At 46.6% G+C, this 24,225-nt stretch overlaps 1 protein-coding gene across 10 annotated transcripts in view; it reads right to left on the bottom strand.

Annotated features, from left to right (window-relative positions):
- Window positions 1-24,225, bottom strand: part of FHOD3 (formin homology 2 domain containing 3) — a 1,229,746-nt gene that overhangs the window by 599,178 nt on the left and 606,343 nt on the right. For all 10 annotated transcript variants that reach the window (XM_085606822.1, XM_085606824.1, XM_085606823.1 and 7 more), the window contains exon 5: window positions 21,746-21,851. In XM_085606822.1, the coding sequence (XP_085462948.1) occupies window positions 21,746-21,851 (106 nt within the window). The remainder of the gene's footprint in view (window positions 1-21,745; window positions 21,852-24,225) is intronic.

The following is a 24,225-nucleotide window of genomic DNA, read 5'->3' as shown; positions in this document are numbered from 1 at the left end:
ACAGGGAAAAATCACATGATGGAGACAACATCATAAAGCACAAGTGGGAGAACCACATAAGACTGCGAGCAACATCCGGGGTAGAAAACAACACGTAGGACAAAGGGACACAAGGGAGGAGAGAGCAACACAGGGCGGGGTGTAGTTTGGGGAGAAGCACTCAAGGATGAGAGTTGGAAAACATGTAGACCCATGGAGCGCTTAACCAAAAACAAACAAGCATTGGCATAGCCAATAGGTCCCGGCTTTGGGACCTTATAAGTGTTTAGCCATGCAACAGTTGATGTTGTTGCACCAAGGATATTGTGCTGCATCACTAAATACTTAGAAGGTCCCAAAAGCGAGACCTATTGGCTATGCTAATGCTTTTTTTAAAAGTGAAGTAGGCCCAATCTGTAAATGTGTGGGACGGACAAACTGTATAATCCACAGCAGGCACAGTTTGCACACGTGGAGGAGGGTTCGCCTTCTTCGTTCATACGCAGGCACAACGATGAACTTTGGGGTAAGATCATCTTAATTAAGCAGGTAGTATCATTTGTACATTTGATGGAGGTTCACAATCGCGCAGCAGGCATACTGTGTGTGCGGAGAGTCGGGGGGGGGGGGGGAAGTTGGTACGGTCAGTCTGCTAAGACATCCGCCTGCATGATCTAGGCACGTTTCACTGTAAGGGCATAGCTTATAGCTTTCTTGTTAAATATATAATTTTTTAACGCGATCTGGGTGCTTTTGCTTTCCTACCTAAGGAGTGAGCCTGCCCCATCTATGTACACGTGAAGGATTGCTCAGCTGTAGGGGGGAATCTGTGGGAATTTTAAGGGTACTCAGATAAACGAAACTTTAGCCTGCGCCATCCATGTGCTTTGAGGGAACGCCCTGCTGTTATATAGACTTCTGTGTGTTACCATTAGACGCTCTCCACACACCGTCTGAGGCATGTGGACAGCGAGAGACCGCTCTGCTTTCCTATATGTAACCAATACCACCCAAATGGTGCAAGTGGTGGTCTCGAGAGCCTGTTTCAAACTCCCCAAAGGAGATGAACAGAGCTCTACTCTTTAAAACACACTAAAGCGCTATAGCGCGCAATCTTCCCTTAAAGCGCCCTGATGCCCGGCTCTCCGTGATTCAATTTCATCCCTTGTTGAGTTTTTGACGTGAATTATGCATTTGATTGATATGCAAAGTCTTCAAATCCTTGTCAGGGGATAGTAAGTGCTATATAAATACAATTTACACTTACAATGGTGATTATTTGCACAACAACAAATTTAAAAAAAAGTTACGTCCAGGACATTTTAAAGTAGAAAGACTCCACCGTATCATAGCCTCTGTGCGCGTCAAGGACACTTGTTCCCCTCACAGACAGTCCTTACATCCGCCAACCAGTTTTTCTGCCATCTATTACGTCCATCAGGTAGATTTGTGATACAGGTGTCATAAGCTGTCTTTACACAGCCTGCTTCAAAGTGCTCCATGCCGCTATGCCGATGCGGAACATCACTTTATTTTCACTGTTTCCGTTCGAAGCGTGACAAACTCCCCCACTTCTAGGTGCTGCAGCAAATAACGCAAAACTCCACCCTAGCAATATTTCCCTCTACAGCTTGCTGTAACTTCTGCTCCAGATGTTCAGAATATTGCCACTTTGGCATGTTAGAAATCTCGTTCTCCCTTCGCCTGCCTCTTGGCATGCTCTAGTGTATATGCGGTGTTTCTTACCTGCTCCGCGGTGCCCTGGGGGTCCTGACGGTGATGGCAGCATCGCTGTGTCCAGGGCGCAGCAGCAGCTGAGGCTCCGACAGCACCACCTCTACCGGCGCGTAGTGCAGCACTGTGCTGCCAGCTGCCAGTGCCCGCACACGCTGCACTGCACCGCTTCTCCCCTAGGGGGGAGACGGAGGCCACTTAACGCGTGCACTGCCAGGCGCCTGCAGAAGGAGATATTTCAGTGATTTCCACCCCAGCCCCCATGCACCATTTACAGAGAAAATGTTCACACCTTTGTGTGTCCTAGTGTTTGCAAAACATATGTTGCCCTGAGGGTGCAACTAAGACAAGAAACTCAAGGCAGCGCCAAGGACCCGTGTTTTAACCCCGGCACTGGGCCACAAGACTACAGGATAAACTCTTGACCCTGCCCACAGGAGACTTGGCCTTTCATCCCGGCACTTGATCGACACATCGTGTGAACCCGGGCGCACCACTTTACCGCCTACGAATTATGGAACTATAAATATGTGGAATGTAAGATTGTAAAAATAACTGTACAGAGACCAGACCCAATAACCTCCCTCCGACTCACCGCCACATCCCGTTCCTGTAACAGCAGAAGCCACAGACCACCCGAACTCCGAGGTACTTAGGAGAGTGCGCGAGGGCCGTGGTCTATTGCGCCTTGCCAATGCACGTGCCCGCTCGAAGCGCTGGTCACGACAGACCTGAGGGGTTGCTGTACTGTCAAGTGTCTCATGTCCGAGACGCATCTGCTACAATAACATTGCAATGCTTGCTTTTCGGGGCTCATATAATCAAAGGAGGTTCGATCTATTAAAACGGGAGCAGACTTGGCCAGAATGTCCGTTTTCCCACTCATCTAAAATGTCTGAGAAGGAGAAAATCTTAAAAACAGTGCAAGGAAAGAGTAAACAAGGCTCGGGGAAGCGTGAGAGGTCAGCCCGGAGAAAGCCAAAGCAGGAAGTGATTAATGGGACCACAATAAAAGCTGCGGCCGTGAAAGGTGACACAAAACAGATGTCGGCCAGACACAAACAGTGTTTTCCTTGTGGGAGCGAGCAGGAGCACCATCTGTTTGCAAGATAATTACAAACAGATGTTGCCAAAGCTCGCTCCCACAAGGGAAACGCCAAACGTGCACGCGTTGCAATAGAAAGCAATGCAGAGTGCACATTTTTGCCCAAAATGCTGATCGATTCTAAAATGTCACCTCCTATGCAGCGCATGCGCGCTGCATAGGCGAGACCTAAAAAGCACTGAAAGGATACAAGTCATCCAGTCAAAAGTATCGAAAAGAGGATATGCCCTAGGGAAGAAACAAACACAAGAAGAGGAAGGCAAGCCATCGTATAATAAGCCAACAAACAAATGAGAGCGATAATAATGGCAACCACAGGACAGGCTCTATGCCGACTATAAATTCACAGCAGGTCTTTTGCATCCAGACTAGGTGTGGTGTCTGGTAGATGATACCTAAAAAGAGCAACCACCAGAAAATCATCAAATCCTACTGTTAGTAACTGGATATACCAACAATAGGAAGCATCTGAATCGGACACCTACTTTCAAGTAAAGGCCAGTAGCCTGCAGGAGGATCGAAGGACAGATGTGGGAGAGGTGGTCATGGGTACTGGGCCAGAATAGGGCAGAGCGGGTGCCTGGCAGGGATTTTTGAGTGAAAGGGTTTCAGTTGCAAGTGGGCTACAAAAGTAACAAACTTGAAGAAGGAGGGAGAAGGGGTAGCAGAGTCAACACAATTTTGCTGACAACCGTTGGACCAGGTGGAGGCCATCTGAAGAAACCTCTTTTAAATTTGAGCAGATCCACATGTACACACCTCAGCAGTCTGGTAGGCAGTTATGGATCAGCCTGGCTGCTGTGGTCTGTGGGTATGCCACAGCATGGCTGCTGTGATCTATGGGTATGGACCAGCCTGGTTGGTGTGGTCTGTGGGAATGGACCAGCTGGGCTGCTGGGATCTGTGGGAATGGATCAGCCTAGCTGTTGTGATCTGTAGGTATGAATCAGCTTGGCTGCTGTGATCTGTGGCTATGGACATGCCTGGCTGCTGTGGTCTGTGGGTATGGATCAGCCTGGCTGCTGTGATTTGTGGGTATGGATCAGCCTGGCTGCTGTGATCTGTGGGTATGAATCAGCCTGGCTGCTGTGATCTGTGGGTATGGATAAGCCTGGCTGCTGTGATTTGTGGGAATGTACCAGCCTGGCTGCTGTGATCTGTGGGAATGGACCAGCCTAGCTGCTGTGGTCTGTGGGTATGGATCAGCCTGGCTGCTGTGTTTTGTGGGTATGGACGAGCCTGACTGCTGTGGTCTGCGGGTATGGATTATCCTGGCAGCTGTTGTCTGTGTGTATGGACCAGCCTGGCTGCTGTGGTCTGGGGGCATGGACCAGCCTGGCTGCTGTGGCCTGTGGGTATGGATCAGCATGGCTGCTGTGGTCTGTGGGAAATGAACCAGCCTGGCTGCTGTGATCTGTGAGAATGGATCAGCATGGCGTCTGTGATCTGTGGGTATGGATCAGCCTGGCTGATGTGGTCTGTGGGTATGGACCAGCCTGGTTGCTTTGGTCTGTGGGTATGAATCAGCATGGCTGCTGTGGTTTGTGGGAATGGACCAGCCTGGCTGCTGTGATGTGTGGGAATGGATCAGCATGGCTGCTGTGGTCTGTGGGTATGGACCAGCCAGACTGCTGTGGTCTGTGGGTATAGATCAGCATGGCTGCTGTGGTCGGACAAGCCTGGCTGCTGTGGTCTGTGGGTATAGATCAGCCTGGCTGCTGCAGGCTGTGGGTATGGATCAGCCTGGCTGCTGTGGTCTGTGGGCATTAACCAGCCTGACTGCTGTGGTCTGTGGGTATGGATAAGCTGGGCTACTGTAGTCTGTGGATATGGACCAGCCTAGCTGCCGTGATCTGTGGGTATGGACCAGACTGGCTGCTGTGGTCTGTGGGCATGGATCAGCATGGCTGCTGTGGTCTGTGGGTATGGACCAGCCAGACTGCTGTGGTCTGTGGGTATAGATCAGCATGGCTGCTGTGGTCGGACAAGCCTGGCTGCTGTGGTCTGTGGGTATAGATCAGCCTGGCTGCTGCAGGCTGTGGGTATGGATCAGCCTGGCTGCTGTGGTCTGTGGGCATTAACCAGCCTGACTGCTGTGGTCTGTGGGTATGGATAAGCTGGGCTACTGTAGTCTGTGGATATGGACCAGCCTAGCTGCCGTGATCTGTGGGTTTGGACCAGCCTGGCTCCTGTGGTCTGTGGGCATGGATCAGCATGGCTGCTGTGGTCTGTGGGAATGGACCAGCCTGGCTTCTGCGATCTGTGGGTATGGATCAGTCTGGCGGCTGTGGACTGTGGATATAGATCAGCCTGACTGCTGTGATCTGTGGGTATGGACCAGCTTAGATGCTGTGGTCTGTGGGTATGAACCAGCCTGGCTGCTATGGTCTGCGGGTATGGATTATCCTGGCGGCTGCTGTCTGTGGGTATGGAACAGCCTGGCTGCTGTGGTCTGTGGGCACGGATCAACATGGCAGCTGTGGTCTGTGGGTATGGATCAGCATGGCTGCTGTGGTCTGTGTGAATGGACCAGCCTGGCTGCTGTGATCTGTGGGAATGGATCAGCCTGGCTGCTGTGGTCTGTGGGTATGTATCAGCATGGCTGCTGTGGTTTGTGGGTATGGATCAGCCTGGCTGCTGTGGTCTACGGGTATGGACAGCCTGACTGCTGTGGTCTGTGGGTATGGATCAGCATAGCTGCTGTGGTCTGTGGGTATGGACCAGCCTGACTGCTGAGGTCTGTGGGAATGGATCAGCATGGCTGCTGTGGTCTGTGGGAATGGACCAGCCTTGCTGCTTTAGTCTGTGGGAATGGATCACCATGGCTGCTGTGGTCTGCGGGAATGGACCAGCCTGGCTGCTGTGGTCTGTGGGAATGGACCAGCCTGGCTGCTGTGGTCTGTGGGAATGGATCAACCTGGCTGCTGTGGTCTGTGGGTATGGATCAGCCTGGCTGCTGTGATCTGTTAATATGGATCAGCCTGGCTGCTGCAGGCTCTGGGTATGGATCAGCCTGGTTGCTCTGATCTGTGGGCAGGGACCAGACTGTCTGCTGTGGTCTGTGGGTATGGATCAGCCTGGCTGCTGTGGTCTGTGGGTATGGACCTGCCTGGCTGCTGTGGTCTGTGGGTATGGACCAGCATGGCTCTTGTGGTCTGCGGGTATGGATTATCCTGGCTGCTGTGGTCTGTGGGTATGGATCAGCATTGCTGCTGTGGTCTGTGGTAAATGAACCAGCCTGGCTGCTATGATCGGTGAGAATGGATCAGTCTGGCTGCTGTGATCTGTGGGTATGGACCAGCCTGACTGCTGTGATCTGTGGGTATGGACCAGCTTAGATGCTGTGGTATGTGGGTATGAACCAGCCTGGCTGCTATGGTCTGCGGGTATGGATTATCCTGGCGGCTGCTGTCTGTGGGTATGGAACAGCCTGGCTGCTGTGGTCTGTGGGCACGGATCAACATGGCAGCTGTGGTCTGTGGGTATGGATCAGCATGGCTGCTGTGGTCAGTGGGAATGGACCAGCCTGGCTGCTGTGATCTGTGGGAATGGATCAGCCTGGCTGCTGTGGGCTATGGGTATGTATCAGCATGGCTGCTGTGGTTTGTGGGTATGGATCAGCCTGGCTGCTGTGGTCTACGGGTATGGACAGCCTGACTGCTGTGGTCTGTGGGTATGGATCAGCATAGCTGCTGTGGTCTGTGGGTATGGACCAGCCTGACTGCTGAGGTCTGTGGGAATGGATCAGCATGGCTGCTGTGGTCTGTGGGAATGGACCAGCCTTGCTGCTTTAGTCTGTGGGAATGGATCACCATGGCTGCTGTGGTCTGCGGGAATGGACCAGCCTGGCTGCTGTCGTCTGTGGGAATGGACCAGCCTGGCTGCTGTGGTCTGTGGGAATGGATCAACCTGGCTGCTGTGGTCTGTGGGTATGGATCAGCCTGGCTGCTGTGATCTGTTAGTATGGATCAGCCTGGCTGCTGCAGGCTCTGGGTATGGATGAGCCTGGTTGCTCTAATCTGTGGGCAGGGACCAGACTGTCTGCTGTGGTCTGTGGGTATGGATCAGCCTGGCTGCTGTGGTCTGTGGGTATGGATCTGCCTGGCTGCTGTGGTCTGTGGGTATGGACCAGCATGGCTCTTGTGGTCTGCGGGTATGGATTATCCTGGCTGCTGTGGTCTGTGGGTATGGATCAGCATTGCTGCTGTGGTCTGTGGTAAATGAACCAGCCTGGCTGCTATGATCGGTGAGAATGGATCAGTCTGGCTGCTGTGATCTGTGGGTATGGATCAGCCTGGCTGCTGTGGTCTGTGGGTATGGACCAGCCTGGCTGCTTTGGTCTGTGGGTCAGCATGGCTGCTGTGGTCTATGGGAATGGATTAGCCTGGCTGTTGTGGTCTGTGATCATGGACCAGCCTGACTGCTGTGATCTGTGGGAATGGATTAGCCTGGCTGCTGTGGTCTGTGGTCATGCACCAGCCTGACTGCTGTGATCTGTGGGAATGGATCAGCCTGGCTGCTGTGATCTGTAGATATGGATCAGCCTGGCTTCTGTGGTCTGTGGGTATGGATCAGCCTGGCTGCTGTGGTCTGTGGGCATGGATCAGCGTGGCTTCTGTGGTCTGTGGGCATGGATCAGCCTGGCTGCTGTGGTCTGTGGGAATGGACCAGCCTGGCTGCTGTGATCTGTGAGAATGGATCAGTCTGGCTGCTGTGATCTGTGGGTATGGATCAGCCTGGCTGCTGTGGTCTGTGGGTATGGACCAGCCTGGCTGCTGTGGTCTGTGGGTCAGCATGGCTGCTGTGGTCTATGGGAATGGATTAGCCTGGCTGCTGTGGTCTGTGGTCATTGACCAGCCTGACTGCTGTGATCTGTGGGAATGGATCAGCTTGGCTGCTGTGATCTGTGGGTATGGATCAGCCTGGCTTCTGTGGTCTGTGGGTATGGATCAGCCTGGCTGCTGTGGTCTGTGGGCATGGATGAGCCTGGCTGCTGTGGTCTGTGGGCATGGATCAGCCTGGCTTCTGTGGTCTGTGGGCATGGATCAGCCTGGCTGCTGTGATCTCTGGGAATCGATCAGCCTGGCTGCTGTGATCTGTGGGTATGGATCAGCCTGGCTTCTCTGGTCTGTGGGTATGGATCAGCCTGGCTGCTGTGGTCTGTGGGCATGGATCAGCGTGGCTTCTGTGGTCTGTGGGCATGGATCAGCCTGGCTGCTGTGGTCTATGGGAATGGATTAGCCTGGCTGCTGTGGTCTGTGGTCATTGACCAGCCTGGCTGCTGTGATCTGTGGGTATGGATCAGCCTGGCTTCTGTGCTCTGTGGGTATGGATCAGCCTGGCTGCTGTGGTCTGTGGGCATGGATCAGCCTGGCTGCTGTGGTCTGTGGGCATGGATCAGCCTGGCTTCTGTGGTCTGTGGGCATAGATCAGCCTGGCTGCTGTGGTCTGTGGGAATGGACCAGCCCGGCTTCTGAGATCTCTGGGAATCGATCAGCCTGGCTGCTGTGGGTATGGACCAGCCTGACTGTTGTGGTCTATGGGTATGGCTCAGCCTGGTTTTTGTGTAATGTAGGTCTGGATCTGCTCACATCTGAAAGCTCCTTGATGCTTGCATACACAATGTTGCTGACAACCGTTGGACCAGGTGGAGGCCAGCTGAAGAAACCTCTTTTAAATTTGAGCAGATCCACATGTACACACCTCAGCAGTCTGGTAGGCAGTTATGGATCAGCCTGGATGCTGTGGTCTGTGGGTATGTATCAGCATGGCTGCTGTGATCTGTGGGTATGTATCAGCATGGCTGCTGTGATCTGTGGGTATGGACCAGCCTGGCTGGTGTGGTCTGTGGGAATGGACCAGCTGGGCTGCTGGGATCTGCGGGAATGGATCAGCCTAGCTGCTGGGATCTGTAGGTATGAATCAGCTTGGCTGCTGTGATCTGTGGCTATGGACATGCCTGGCTGCTGTGGTCTGTGGGTATGGATCAGCCTGGCTGCTGTGATTTGTGGGTATGGATCAGCCTGGCTGCTGTGATCTGTGGGTATGAATCAGCCTGGCTGCTGTGATCTGTGGGTATGGATAAGCCTGGCTGCTGTGATTTGTGGGAATGTACCAGCCTGGCTGCTGTGATCTGTGGAAATGGACCAGCCTGGCTGCTGTGGTCTGTGGGTATGGATCAGCCTGGCTGCTATGTTTTGTGGGTATGGATCAGCCTGGCTTCTGTGGTCTGTGGGTATGGATCAGCCTGGCAGCTGTGGTCTGTGGGCATGGATCAGCCTGGCTGCTGTGGTCTGTGGGAATGGACCAGCCTGGCTGCTGTGATCTGTGAGAATGGATCAGTCTGGCTGCTGTGATCTGTGGGTATGGATCAGCCTGGCTGCTGTGGTCTGTGGGTATGGACCAGCCTGGCTGCTGTGGTCTGTGGGTCAGCATGGCTGCTGTGGTCTATGGGAATGGATTAGCCTGGCTGCTGTGGTCATGGACCAGCCTGACTGCTGTGATCTGTGGGAATGGATCAGCCTGGCTGCTGTGATCTGTGGGTATGGATCAGCCTGGCTTCTGTGGTCTGTGGGTATGGATCAGCCTGGCTGCTGTGGTCTGTGGGCATGGATCAGCCTGGCTTCTGTTGTCTGTGGGCATAGATCAGCCTGGCTGCTGTGGTCTGTGGGAATGGACCAGCCCGGCTGCTGAGATCTCTGGGAATCGATCAGCCTGGCTGCTGTGGGTATGGACCAGCCTGACTGTTGTGGTCTATGGGTATGGCTCAGCCTGGTTTTTGTGTAATGTAGGTCTGGATCTGCTCACATCTGAAAGCTCCTTGATGCTTGCATACTGGTCTTCTAGCCGGTTACTGACCCTGCTTCCTTACAAGTCTTCTCTTATTCGCTCCCTCACATTTTGTGACTATGTTTAGTTCCACAATCTTCCCACTCTGTCAATCCATATCAGGTGGAGACTGGAATTAGTTAGTCCTAAATATCGACAGGACAAAATTGTGTTACAACAATATCGAGGGACAAAGTATCAAAAGGTAAGTTTCTATGTATTTTCTATACCTAATGCCATATATACGTACCATGGTGATTTCTATCTTCACGGTACGCAGATGTGGAGTTAAGAATAGTAAACCCCTACCTTTATTTGTGCACTTACCTTTCAATATTTTGTCCCTCAATACTGGTGTAACGATATGCTGTCCCGTCGCTATTTGGGATTCAATATTCCCTACTGTAATCCCGTATCACTCACACCTCTACAAAACTGGGTCCACTGGAGTGAGGCATTTGACACGAGCACACTCAGTAAGTAAGTTTACAAAAAGGGGATTACAAAAATACTCTGACAGGCAGAATAAAGTAGAAAAAAACACCTGACCAATGACCAACAAGGGAAGTAAAAACACATACCTATATTAAGTGAGTATCCTCTGAAGTCCGATCCGTGCAGGAGGCAGGTACATAAATGAACTCTGCCTGGAGGATAGGGTTTAAGTTGAGGTAATACTGTCTTTGGGGAGAAGAGAGGGTTAAAACCTATAGAGGGCTCACTATTGAGTAGTCAGGCATGAGAAGGCCTGGGGCATCAACAGAGTTTACAAGAAGTGAAGGGGAAACCAAAGAGACTCATTTGCTTCCAGGCGTCCAAGCCAGAAACACACTCACCACTGATGAGAGGAGGTGAAGAAGAAAGCACATTCCATGTACAAAACACAAAGTGGACTCCGAAGAGTTGCCTAAATTGAATATATATGAGATTTGTCAGAGTTCTTGGACATGATCGCCTAGCTTCTCAGTAGAAAAGTGCCTGCATCGTTGCTTGTATTAAGAATGAAAAAAATAGAAAAGCTTGCTGGCTGAGATCATGCTTCGATAAGTCTTTCCACCTGTGGCAGTATGTGACATTTCCAACAATTTACTCATGCCTCCTTTGCATCAGAGCTTGGAGAAGGTCAATGGTGGACACCTGGATCGTTATGAACACAGGCTGATTGTCTGATGTCATGATTGCGGCCCCTTTCATGCGGGAACCCTGGAATACTTTTTAAATTCACCTCAGTCCACCAGAAGTTCTTGTCTCCTTTTTATTTGCACGATGTGTTACAATTTAACAATTGTAATTTCTTTGCATGAGTACGTTGCTTCACTTTCCTTATAAATGTTCTTTGTTCATTATTGCTTCTTTCTAATACATCAACCCTGCCATATTTGCCCTATGAAAAATCCCAGAAGTAAAGCAGTTAAATTCACCTCAATGCTCCAATGGGCCAATGTTTCTGTGTTTTTTGGTGTCAGAGAGAGAGATCTTGGTCCTAACTGGTTGTTGACATTGCTTGAACTCCTGGTACTGGATGATATATACACTCTCTTTAGTACTGCAACCAGCTTCATATTACAAACCATTTTGATCCTCTCTGCAGAGGTTTTATGGCAAACATATCTGCTCATGGGGATTGCATGCACATGCGCCTTATTGCCATTCACATGCATGATCCAGTTCTCAATTTGTGCCAGTGGCTGTAGGTAGTGGTGCTCTACGGCTTGCGATTTTGAATATGAGCCTTGTTGGCGTAGAGGGAGTATCTTTGCCCTGTGCCCACTGGATCCACAAACGGGGATTATTCCATCTGGGCCAGACGTATACATTTGTGACGTTTTTGATTGAGGCAGGTCATATACGGAAATGCAATCTTCTCAGGCTGCTTATGTGGAGATCAGTTGGACCCAGGATATGATTGGATTGGTTAACAACATACAGTAGATAACACACAAGTGGAAGGTATGAAAGGCAGATGACAAAGTCCTGAGGAGACCGTACAAGTTATATGGGGTTGAAACGTTGACAGAATTTCCAATACAGTTCCAGAATTTTGAGTGAAATATGTAATGTAATGTAATGTAAAATAGCATTTGTACCGCGCTGCAGTCACTCCAGGGAGCATCAAGGCGCCAGATACTGATTTAGTGATGAAGGAAACAGGTAGGGAGTGGATGGAACTCACCCAACTGTTACACTAGTGCTCTAACGCGGGAGTCCTGTAGCTTGAAAATCCAGGTTTTCAGTCCCTTTCTGAAATCTTTTTCCTTGTCTAGGGCACGAAGGTCGGGGGGAAGAGTATTCCATGCTTTTGCCCCAAGTACTGGAAGGGATTTGCCACCTCTTGTGCTGAGCTTGAACCTAGGTACTGACAGGAGATTAGAGCTAGATGAACGGAGATTGCGAGAGGGATGGTATCTGGCGAATCTCTGCTGTAGGTATTTTGGTCCCAGAGCATGGGTGGCTCTAAAGGTGATAATCAGTATTTTGAAGAGGACTCTCTTGTTAATTGGGAGCCAATGTAGAGTATTTAGTGCAGATGATGCAGAAGATTTCTTCGGCCATTTAAGGACTAACCTAGCTGCGGCATTCTGCACCATTTGAAGTTTATGTGTGGTGGTTTTTGTAGTACCTGCATATAGGCTATTACAATAGTCTATCCGCGACGTCACCAAAGCAACTGTAACCGTCTTCCTAGCCTCAAGAGGAAGGAGGTCGAAAAACTTCCTGAGTCCTTTAATAATGGCAAAGCAGTTCCCTGCCACTTTCAAGGCTTGCTGCTTGAACGAGAGATTGCTGTCAAATGTAATCCCTAGGTTTCGTGCCGATTGGGTTGTGTTCGGTGGGATTTCTGCCTTTTCTGGCCACCAGGTTTTGGGCGTGAAGTTGTTATTTGGGCCCATTGGCACGATTTCTGTCTTGCCTGTGTTGCATTTTAAATGATTGACTTTCATCCAATCAAAGGTTGCCGTGAGGCAGTTTTTAAGTTTTTCTTCCCATTCCTGTGTGTCTTTGTCCAGAACCAATATCAATTGAGTATCGTCAGCATAGGCGACTACATCAATTCCAAATGACGATATTAGTTTAATTAAAGGGGCGGTGTAGACATTAAACAGCGTTGGGCTGAGGCTTGAGCCCTGTGGAACGCCCATCTTTATCAGTTTTTCCTTGGAGCGAAATTCTCCGAGAGTAACTACTTGTCTCCTGTCACTCAGGAAGTTTTTGATCCATTCCAACACTGTGCCGGAAATGCCAGAGGTTTCAAGTCTGTTAATCAGAATGGCGTGTGACACAGTGTCGAAGGCCGCCGACAGATCCAATAAAATCAGGACAGCCTTCTTACCCTGGTCCAGGGCCATGCGGATGGTATCTGAGGTGAGCAGGAGGGCAGTTTCCGTGGAGTGTTGAGCCCTGAAACCCGATTGATTGGGATGCCAGGCTTCATTTCCTTCCAGGAATTTGGTAATCTGTTTATTTACACAGGCTTCAGTGATTTTACACAGCATAGGGAGAAGGGAAATTGGTCTTAAGTTGGATAAGGTGGTAGGATCAGGGAGTGGCTTTTTTTGCAAAGGTTTGACTGCCGCTAGCTTCCATTCAGCTGGGACTGTTGCTGTGGTCAAAGAGGAGTTCACAATGCTGTTAATCACAGGGTTAGCTACCTCCACCATCATATGTAGCAGTGCGGGAGGACATGGGTCAAATGAAATAAGAATATCATTGGGAATTGTACAGTGTATTGTATGTCCTGTTTGTATTCATGTATGTAAATGTGAGCACTGCGTCGCCTGCCCTATTTTATCCACTTTTTTCACACTTGAATATACTGTATGTTAATACTTGCTGAAAATTGATTGTAATAAATATATATAGAGTGTCATTCTTTTGGGAGCCCAGAAGCTTTTTTGAGTGTTCTCAACATCAGGCATCCAGTGGCGGCTGCCACCAAGTAGCATGAGAGGGGTGAGGGTGGGGGCCAAGGGGTGGATTGAAAACAATAAAAAAAAAAAAATGACTTATCTTGCTACCGGACCGCCTCATCACCTCCCGTCGTCCCCTTCTGTTCCTGCTTGATGCAGGAAGCACAATCAGGTTTCCCCAGCCAATCACAATGCTGCAATGCAGCGTTGTGATTGGTCTGAGGGCCCTGGTTTGGTGCTCAGACAGGCAGTGGGAGCCTGTGCATGTTCCATACAAGGCTGTGCATTACAACCTGGTGGGGAACATGCAAAGTGCGCAGGATTGTTAGACAGGGCGAAGCAGTCACGCCCACTTAAGTGCCACTCACTCCTCCCTTGCTGGCTGTGACACAGCCAAGCCCAGCCCCACCCTGTAAACCGGAAAAATGAAATGATAATACCATACAGTTATTATAATTTTCTTTTTCTCTTATCCACTGCGCAAAATGCGGTGACGCGACGCTCCGCCGCCTTAGCAGAGGAGCCACCACTGCGGGCATCCTATAGTAACTAATTGTTGCAAGTGATTTGTGAAGCAGATTCAATCATAAAGGATACAGGGCTTTTAGAATTTTTAAGCATAAAGTTCTATATAAGTGAGTTCCACGTGACATTTGGGACGACTGTATAATAGTTACCCTCGCCCGGTGGGCGTATAGGGTCCTTCTTGTTGTGTAGAACAGTAGGTAGTGGGGCAATCACTTGCTTTAGGAGAACGGGACTTATTTTTCATCCCAAGACATTTCATCCACAGTAAGAGTCAGAAAGAAAGAAGAAGGAAGAGAAAGATAGGAAAATAATGACAAAAAGAGAAAGGAGGAATAAGAATGAACTCGCAAGAGTCAGATAAAGAGCCGAGAAGGGCAGGGAGGCGGAAGGAAGTGGTATGAGGTTGCTTTTGCATTTGGCGACCCTGGTGTTGAGCAGCACTGGCGACAGGCTGCTAGGAAACACTTTAGGCCTCTGCAGATCTTTTTAAATTAAGTTATGCCGTCACATATCCCGATGACTGTTCTGCTCATAAAATAATATAAAGCACTTTGTGACATGTTGTTTGACTATTTTGCAATATAAACTCAAATGTCAATGCATTACTTAATAAAGCAAAATGGCGTCTCTATATTAGAGAGGGTGTATTGCATGATTCGTTCTGGATGAATGAACTACCTTTTCCAGGCTATGCCCCTTTGATGTTGTCAGTTTGCAGTGTGTGTCTGTGCATAATGCTTCTGCTGGTAACTTAACATAAACCTGCCCCTACCTAACTACAAACAGCTACGAAGGCGGGAAAACATAGATTTGGCAGAGCAGCAGGGCTGCAGCTGCCATGCAGTGACTCCTCTCTCACAAGCAGCTGCAGGTCACACCTCTAAGTTGTTCTTCTTGCTGCAACCACCAACTGCTGCTTGATTAGTTGAGTGCATCTATTCCCTAGCAATGGTCCAGGAGCTGTCAGATGTTTCTTGGCACTGATAGGGTCATATGGTTTCCTCTTTGTATTTGTTCTTGGTTGCTTTGACTTCATTCAGTCCTCTCCCTCCCAGCCCCGTTTCACTGCATGAGCAGTACCTTGTCGCCAACTGATGCTGGTTGACACATTTTTCACCAACTACTAAAACCTTACGGATAAAGTCAAGTCAAGTTTGCATTTCAAACACTGAGTCTAGGACAAAATCTTTTAAGGAAACCCCACAAGGACCGCAGTGTTATGAAGCGAAAGACCTAGGCCCCAAATAACTGACATACACGGAACCCCAATAGAAGGAGCGCTGTCTACATCATACTCAGTGGAGACCCTACCAATGAACCCAGACGTAGGCAAAGCACTTTTCTGTACCAGCATGGACTCTGGACTCTTAAACAAAGTTCCTGTGATTCATTTTTAGTTTCAGCATTAGCCACACTTTTTTGATTGAATTAAAATTATATGTATGATATACTTACTTATAGGAGTTTCAGTCACTCCTTCCCCTCCATCCATTGCTCTGTTATTGTGCTATTCACACTTTTCTTCTGCCCTCTTCAGCCACTGACTCACTTCACTTTGAGTGATTGCATTCTGCCATTTCACAAGGAGGCACCCACACACAAATTAATCCCCTTACATACCAGGAATTACAATGGCAATGTGTGCTTTTTGAGACAGAAAACATTTTTGTTTTTGGCCAGTGTTTAATTCTTTTTGATGGATGAGGGCTGAGCAGCTTCCACAACAGTAAAGTTTTGCAAACACCATGACAAAACAAACACTGACTAATCCAAATGGCGGATGACCAACAACAGACTAGACCTATTGGCTTTGCCAATGCTTGTTCAGGTTGAATCAGCGATGCATTCCACGTTGTGCACACATGTTTTAATACATGTACAAAGCAAACGCGCTTGTGTTGCAATAGAACGCCAGAGGGCTGATAACTAATGGATTCCTGACATTTGTTTCAGCTATTAGAACAGGTTTTTGTGGAATCAAAAGATCTACAAAGGAGACGGACAGCTCTACATTTCATGTTAAAACACGATTTAAAACGGCATAAACCATTAGGCCCACATCTTAAAATACATTCTGTTGCGAGGCACATTTATTACAGACATCAAAGAAAGCGCAAACTTTCAGCTCTCCCACCTCCTTCAGAGCTATGGTAAGTTTACACTTTGTTTTAAAGAAATGCCTCAGTGTGAACTTCCCTTGAAGACTTTTATATGGTGTTTACAATATGACATTCGGTGCTGCCAAAAGTGTAACCTGTTGTAAATTACCTTGCAAACATCTTCCAAAAATAAAGTAAAGAGAACAACCACTGGTATACACGCTGTTTCACGCCAGCCCCCAAAAAATCACTTAGATTGTAAATTATTCCAGAAAGCACCCTCACGGCGCAGAACGGGCAATAGTTCGGAAAGCCTGACATTCAAAGGGCAGATAACGAGAGGAAGCTGTTCTCATAGGTAATAGATGCAAGTAGCTCCAATAATTAAAAACAGGCAAAATATAGCTCCATCACCTGCATAAATGTAATACACATTTCAGAGAATCCTCAGCACAAAAGCCACAGCAACCTACCTCGTCAACACCATCAAAATGCTTGCTCTCTTCTAAACCATAGAGCGTGGTGTCAGACCAAAACCAAACTCACCAACAGACCATTTCACCAAATAAACGCACAACCAGGTGCTTGAAGATACACTTCTCATTGGCAAAAAACAACATCACTCCCTCCTCATCCTGCTCCAGCTCTCTATAGCATTTCACCGATACCAGAAACCCCTATGTCCTCCTTCTCCTCGATCTATACTCCGTGGTTGGTCAAAGCTCTGCTCAACACTCTTTCACTAGGAATGACATGTGATTGCGCTGTCCTCCACCGGTTCACCTCCTACCTCACTGACACACCCAGCTCATCCAAAAAAACCAGCTTGAGACATTGTTCCACCTAACCACTAGTCAACTTCAACCTCCACATGGAGCAAATAACTGTGCCCCTGGCCTGAAAGATCTTTACACCACCATTTACAGGCACAACTGAAAACGAATCCCTATAAAACTGAGTTGCTGTTAACAACCCGAAGTACAAGAATGGTTCACAGTAACGTGCCACAACGGCGTCACCTCTCAACTCCTAGACACCACCAAGAATCTCAGTTCCCACCTCAGCAGCACCTTCTACATCAAGACCCACATCTCAAGGAAGATACACATAGTTTCAAATTCTATGCCAAGCCAAGGTGTACCTACTCCAGCCTGAATTTTTCACCTGCTCTTCAAGTAGTAGTTTTGTTATGCATGGACTGTGACTACACCCTGTCCACTGGCATCCTAGACAACCATTGGGCTCTACTGAAGAGCATCCCTCATGTAGCTTCATAAAGGATCAAGGGCGGAAAGTACAAGCAGATCACACCTGTGAATCTCAAGCTCCATCGGCTCCACATACCCGCCCGAATCACTTGCAAGATCTGCGGCTTCATACATAAGACAGTTCGCTCCAATTACACCCCAACGGCAAGCTCTAGATCTTCTGCATCCAACACAACACATACAGCCCCTCAGCTGCCTGGCTTTGTGGCAAAGACGTGCACAAAGAAGACTAGAAGGCAAACCTTCTGCACATAAAGACTGTGGAATATAACTCTGATACAAATCCAATAAGCCCCTCAATTCCTCCTGTTCAGCAAGTTACTGAAACACCAGTCTTTAAGACCATCTTCCAGAAACATCTTGTTCAAGCCAAAAAAGGTTTGTGTTGCCTACGAGTGCCACACAAAGAAAGACCCTCTTCAGAAAATAAGTACTTGCACCATTCCTGACATGATATATTTCCATTGCTCGTGTACAGCTTCAATTATTTATAACTAGGCTGGCACTTTATACGAAGACATACATTCATGCAGACATACATTAATATATACAAGGGCACTTTGTTCCTCCACCTTCCTATTACTTATTAGACCTCTTTAACATCAACTCTGTAAAATCACTAACTAAGTACAACTATTGTGTAAGGGCCTTATCTTAACTTATACTCGCTGGTTACCTTCAAGTGGATCTGTTGCTGTTTTAAATCATCTGTGTGTAAAGCATGCACTTAATATTGTTTCATAATCTAATTACTGTTCTGTACTTCTTGTTTTAGTATTTAAATATAACATTTTTATTGGTTAACATATTCATGAAATAAAAAACGATTCTTAACTCATATTTCAAATCAAATGAAAAAATACTATTTCATAGAGGAGTAAAAGGGGTTCCATCTTTTTTATATGTCATGAATTTATGGTATAATTTCTGTTGTAGTTTTCCTATGGAGCCTGAGATTACCAATTTGTTAGAATATTGAAATAATTGCCTTTATTTAGTTCTTAATTTTAAAATATTTGTGACTGCCTCCAAAACAATGCTAGCTACTACCCTCCAAGTTTCAATGACCTTCTGTAGTGACAAAAACAGCTTGCAAGAGAGAAAGCGTTGGCCACATGCTCCATTTGGCGAGATCACTAAAGAAGACTCTTTACATGTTATGTTGGGCCAACTGGACGAGTAAATTCTCTCCTTGAAACAACATGCTATACTGCAGTATAGATATTGTCCAGTTTCTATTTGATTAGGACCATGCTGTTTTTCAGAATACATACAAAACTACTATAGGAATCTCTCAGGGTGTGAGTTGCTAACAACCATATGACAACCAAACGGGATTCTTAAAATCTTTCTAAAGGCATTATATTAATGATCCGAGATTCTAGATTGGTAAGGATTACATAAAATGCCTTAAAATTCCTTAAAACACAGGAATTATTTGATATCTTGAAAACAGATCTGGACAATTTATTTAGTGAATTAGCATGAGAAAAGTATAATGGTACCTCGTCAAACACAGTGTCCTGAGAGCCAAACTTTCAGAATGCCCACTTGAAACAAATTTACAATCCATTGCTCTAAACCTGAAACATTTACATAGTCAGTGGCTATCGTATAAACAGGGCCTCTGGAATTATGCGGCAGGAGAGGGACACATTAGGCAGCAGGCTTGAGTAAATTATGCAGCAAGAAAAGGCAAGTTATGCGGCATAATGCACATTTTGTAACAGTATTACTTCATTATTTTGACATTTCTACACTTATAAACACTGTCTGGAAATTGTTTGCATCTCATTAGTACCAGTTTAACACCCAAATATAGCAATAAGCAACAGAAAGGTGACCAGTCTGACTTGGCAAAGGGCCTGCCGCTGAGGGGCAACACGTGTCACTTTTATTTTAGTAACGTTTGAACCCATTGAGCAAGAAAAAAAGTTGTATTATCAAAATGTTGTAGATTATGCAGCAGACAATGGATTTTGTGGCAAATGAGTCAAATCTTAAATTATGCGAAAATTGCTGCGGCATCACAATTGAATAATTCCAGTAGCCCTGCTTATAAAAGGTGGTAGTTCTCGGGCGTTCATTGACCTGTGCCAGACTACTATGATATAACAATTCTGAATAAAATTGTTTCCAAAGTCCTGACATTTTTTAATCCCAGAATGCCTCCACAGTTTCAGTGCTGAGATTGCATTAAACTTTAGAGAAATACCGTACATTTTATTTATGAATTCACAAGAAAAATTACCATCAACACTAATCATAAAAATTTGCGACAAACTGCAGCACCAGAAACAAATGTTAAAATCTGTATTAGGCGCACTATTACTCTGAAGGGATTGCATTAATGTCAAGCAAGAACATTTATTTTCTGTAAATGGTCTCTATCCTTTGTGAAGTGACAAGAGAGATTGTTCAATATTTCGGTGGCAGGCAGACAGGGAATTAAGGCTTCCACAGTGTCAAGGTTAGGAAGAACCTGTGAGGAATATTTGCATAGCATAAGAAATTGGCAATATTTTCTATTTGTTTTCTTCACTCAAGCAAATGATTGCAATGTCAGGGTTAAAAAAAGGAATGGAGATAAGGGTGACTTCGATGGCATACCCCACAATGGTTGTAGTCTATGCCAGTAGTTCTTAACCTGTACTCTGGGGATCCCTGGGGAGGGTTGTGAAGCCTAAACAGCAGGCTCATGACTGTTTGGAAAATTAAATATTTATATGTTCTGTGAATGTGAAGGAAGTTGAAATTGGAGGCAAATAAATTATAGTAGTATCCTCAGATTGATTCATAGGGGCAGTGCAAGTGCATCAGATAGAATATAGGAGGGTTGATGAGCGCCATCAATTGAATTTAGAAAAGTTTCATTCTTCCTATTATAAATTACAATTTTGAAGTTTTTTAATATCTGAGAATTAATTAAAATGATTCATTGTTTGAATATTTGAAGAATGCCTGTTTCTGTGTTTTGTTGTGTATTGTTTTGTGGTTCAAATAATCAAAAATGCTTACGCTTTCAGTGCCCCAGCTTTCAGTATTGACTCAGTGGGGTCACAGATTCCAATAATGGTGCAGTGAGGGTCCCTGGGCTCCAGGGATGATTAAGCGACAGTCCACAGAAGTCAAAAGGTTAAGAACCTCTGGTCTAAGCAACTGTGAATTTTCTAAACAAATGTAATGAGCCACTTGGAAATTCAGATGGGTTGGATCACCCTAATTCACACAGCAGCAAAAAAGGGTTTTTGTTCAGAATTGTAAATGTAATGCTGATGAAAGTCTGAACAAAGCAGACCAACAGCTATATGCAGGATATACAAATGGCAGGGATACTCTCCATTGGTGTGGGGAGGTAGACGGATGCAACAGAAGCAATCTTTTTAAAAAATATCCTTCAACTCACATTTCTGAACACCAGTGATGTTACTAGCCTAAGTGCCTTAGTCAGAGTTTGGCAGATACAATACTCTGTCAAAACGTGGAGGTTGTCCTGCCCACTGTACTGCAAGTGCCATAGAGGACAATGCACTTGTATTACCGTGGACTGGACATTTGTTGTATTACCGTGGACTGGACATTTGTTGTGTTACCGTGGACTGGACATTTGTTGTGTTTGTGATGGAGCATCCATTCTTGCAAACTCTACATCTGTAAGGGACTTGGTCAGGGTGAGAGGGCGAGTGGGTGTCAATTGCTTGAATGTTACTAGTTTTTATGTTTCTGTTGCACACACAATATGGCAGACACATTGTGCTCTTGAAGGATATCTCTTTCAAGATACCAACAACCAAACAGTGGTTGAACCATCCTTCTGATTAATGCACATGGAATTCGTTGTCTCATTGTCTCGATGCTAATCACTGGACATGATGGCCTCTCTTGCAAAGGCATCTGTTTGCATTTCCAGGTCTTGTTTGGCATTGCAGTACACCTGTATACCTTGAACATCTCTTTCATTCTCATTCTGAGGTTGGTGGAAATACCGCTGGTATCAGTAATTCTTGGATGTGGAATTACAGCAGTATTCGAATTTAAATCTTTGGAATTAAGAATAAAATCGTAAATTCGTTTTTCTGAAAGTCATTCCCCAATTTTATTCTTTGAGCTACGAACTGGTGAATTTTCTTCGGAAATAACAGCGGAAATGTCACTTGTCAATTTCCCCTGGGCAATTACCACAATATGGAAACTCCTGTCTCTGCCTAAGTTGTTATAAGGGGGCTCCTTGGAAGGAATGCTTAATATACTGTAATGTCAGTAGGCCCTTAAAATTCACTTTTCCCAATTACTCACCCCTCAGGATGTAGTTCTGATAGTTCTGGTCCGCCTCTGCTCCAACTTTTATCAAGCAGGTCAGGCCTTCAGCAACGACGAACTCGTGCACCAGGTCTTTGTCATCCTGCCAGGAAGAGACGGAGAAAGAAACAATTCAGGAGGGAATGAAGGGGCAGAATGGATTGCAACATAAATCAATTGCTACTGTGCGGCTGCATGAAACAGTGTAAATCGTTTGTGCAGAGATGCATAACCTTTGAAGCGCTATCTCTGTCTTGGGTGCTTGACATTTATTCAAACGTGGTTCAGCCATTACATTCAAAGGAGGTCCTGGTAACATATTTTCATCATCACAAAATGTGCTCCCTGTGGATAAGGAAAGAATTTGACCTTCAGCTTAGCAAAGGACAATTAACATTAAAGTGGCTGTTGAATGATGAAGTAACTCAACGAAAAGTAACCTATTTTCCTCGGTCGGCACTGTGTGCATGTACTAAACCAACACGAGAAACGAAGAAAAACGCTCTAATGGATGAAACGCTTCATTTTTTCGGGGTCTTGACACGTACAAAATTATTATTTTTTAAACAGATTGAAGTGCATATATTAATGTGCGGAAATGTTAGTTCATGCCAATGTGTGCAGCAGCAGCAAAAGGGATTTAGAAATTGTACTGCTGAAGTAATAATTGGGGGAACGAATGTGTGCGGGTCCAGAGTCACAATCAGCTGTTATCATTCATAGATTTATGAATATTCTCTGGCGGTGCCTTTGATGCTCTCAAACAAAGCGGGCCTCTTCGTTCTGCCATCCTGTCTTCAGGGCAATGGCGAAGGATATCAAAGCCACCATCTGCTCTGCCATTTGAAACATCTATTTGGTGGCCGTCACACCACATGGAATGGTGTCAAGTGTGCCACCCAATGAGGGTGATACCAAAGGGGATGATGGACGGAGCGTTTGAGCAAATCAAGCACTCACCCCCAGGCAACTGATCTGGATTTAATCCATCAACATTCTTTAGCTCACTCCATCACCCCAGTTCAGACATGGCCATATGCAAATCAGTCTGACCGTGTGCCTCATGGGAACAGTCCATCCCGAACTGCCAAGCCATGTCTTCCCTGGACCGGAAACCAGCATCCTGGGACCGGTTTCGGGTTCATAACCCTCATCAGCCAGCCTATCTTGAATCCAGTGGCAAAGTGAGCAAGCATACCCTGCCAACTTAGGGCGAACAAAGCGATATCAAAGGCACAGGGTCAAGACTGATTTGCATATGGCTGGGTTCAAACTGGAACGGCATGGTGAGCAAAAAAACGATGGATTTAGGCCCAGATCTCTGTACTGGGGTGAATGTATGACATTGTTCTGCATTCTGTCCATCAACTGTTGTTTTTGCATTTGTCACCCAATGAGGGTGGCTGGTCGATCTTTCCTTTGAATGACGCCATAGGAAACATGCTGGTGCCGCATACAAAGATGAGAACATTTTCCTGTCACATTGTAAGGAACCACCCAGTGCAATAGGGGAATATTAAATGTAGTTGCTAGATATGTACTCCCACTTTGGGGGGGTGTATGTGCAGGAACCAAGTTGGACCAGGGGTTATTCGAGAAAGTGGATGGTGGAAAACATCAGGTTGGCTTAAGGAATTATTTCATATGGGACATTTCCAGGCGCTTGTACATGGGAGATGGGGCAGAAGCTGTCACAGAGTTTCTTTTCTGCCAAAGTGGCTCCCATAATGCAATGCTGAGCAAAATGTCCTCCACTCAGGGAGGTAAGTCCAAGTTTGGCTAGATGTGGCTGACTGATGTCGCAATGTCTTCACTTTTGCTAGACTGTCAGTGCAGCAGACAGATGACTAGGCACATGGGGCCACATGGACAGATTTCAGGGCTAGCGATTTCCTAATTGCGATTTTCTGTGAATCACAATGAGGAAATCATTATCCCTAACGATTCCTATTAGATCCCAAATTGACCTACCTCATGAATATTAATGAGGTAGGTCGCAGCTTGCGCCCCATTGGGAATAGCAGCCATCACAGGGATGGTGGGCTGCTGGGGCCAGCATTATGCACCACGTATGTGATAGCTTTTTAATAAAGCAATTTGTATTTTTAAATGCAGCTCAATGTGCTTTCAAAAATAAAATTAAACATTACAGTTTAATTTTTTAAGAGCAGGCAATGGTCTATTGCAGTGGTTCCCAAACTTTTGACTCCTGAGGACCCCCATTGAGTCACCACTGAAAGCCGGGGACCCCCAAGCAATTTGTAGGATTTAAATTTCAAACATTAAAACAGTTAAAAAAAAATAAAAACACGTGTGCACACAAAACAAATACTCGAATTACTAAGGATTTCAGGGGCATATTTACAAGTCCCTATCGCCATGGGAACGTCACTTTTAGCGATGTTCCTGTGGCAATAGGGGCTTCGCCTTATTTACAAGGCAGCGTTAAGCCACTTATTGTGGCTCAATGCTGCCTT

Source organism: Triturus cristatus, chromosome 5_2, assembly GCF_964204655.1.
Source record: "Triturus cristatus chromosome 5_2, aTriCri1.1, whole genome shotgun sequence".
NCBI lineage: Eukaryota > Metazoa > Chordata > Amphibia > Caudata > Salamandridae > Triturus > Triturus cristatus.
This window is presented reverse-complemented; position numbering and strand designations above follow the sequence as displayed.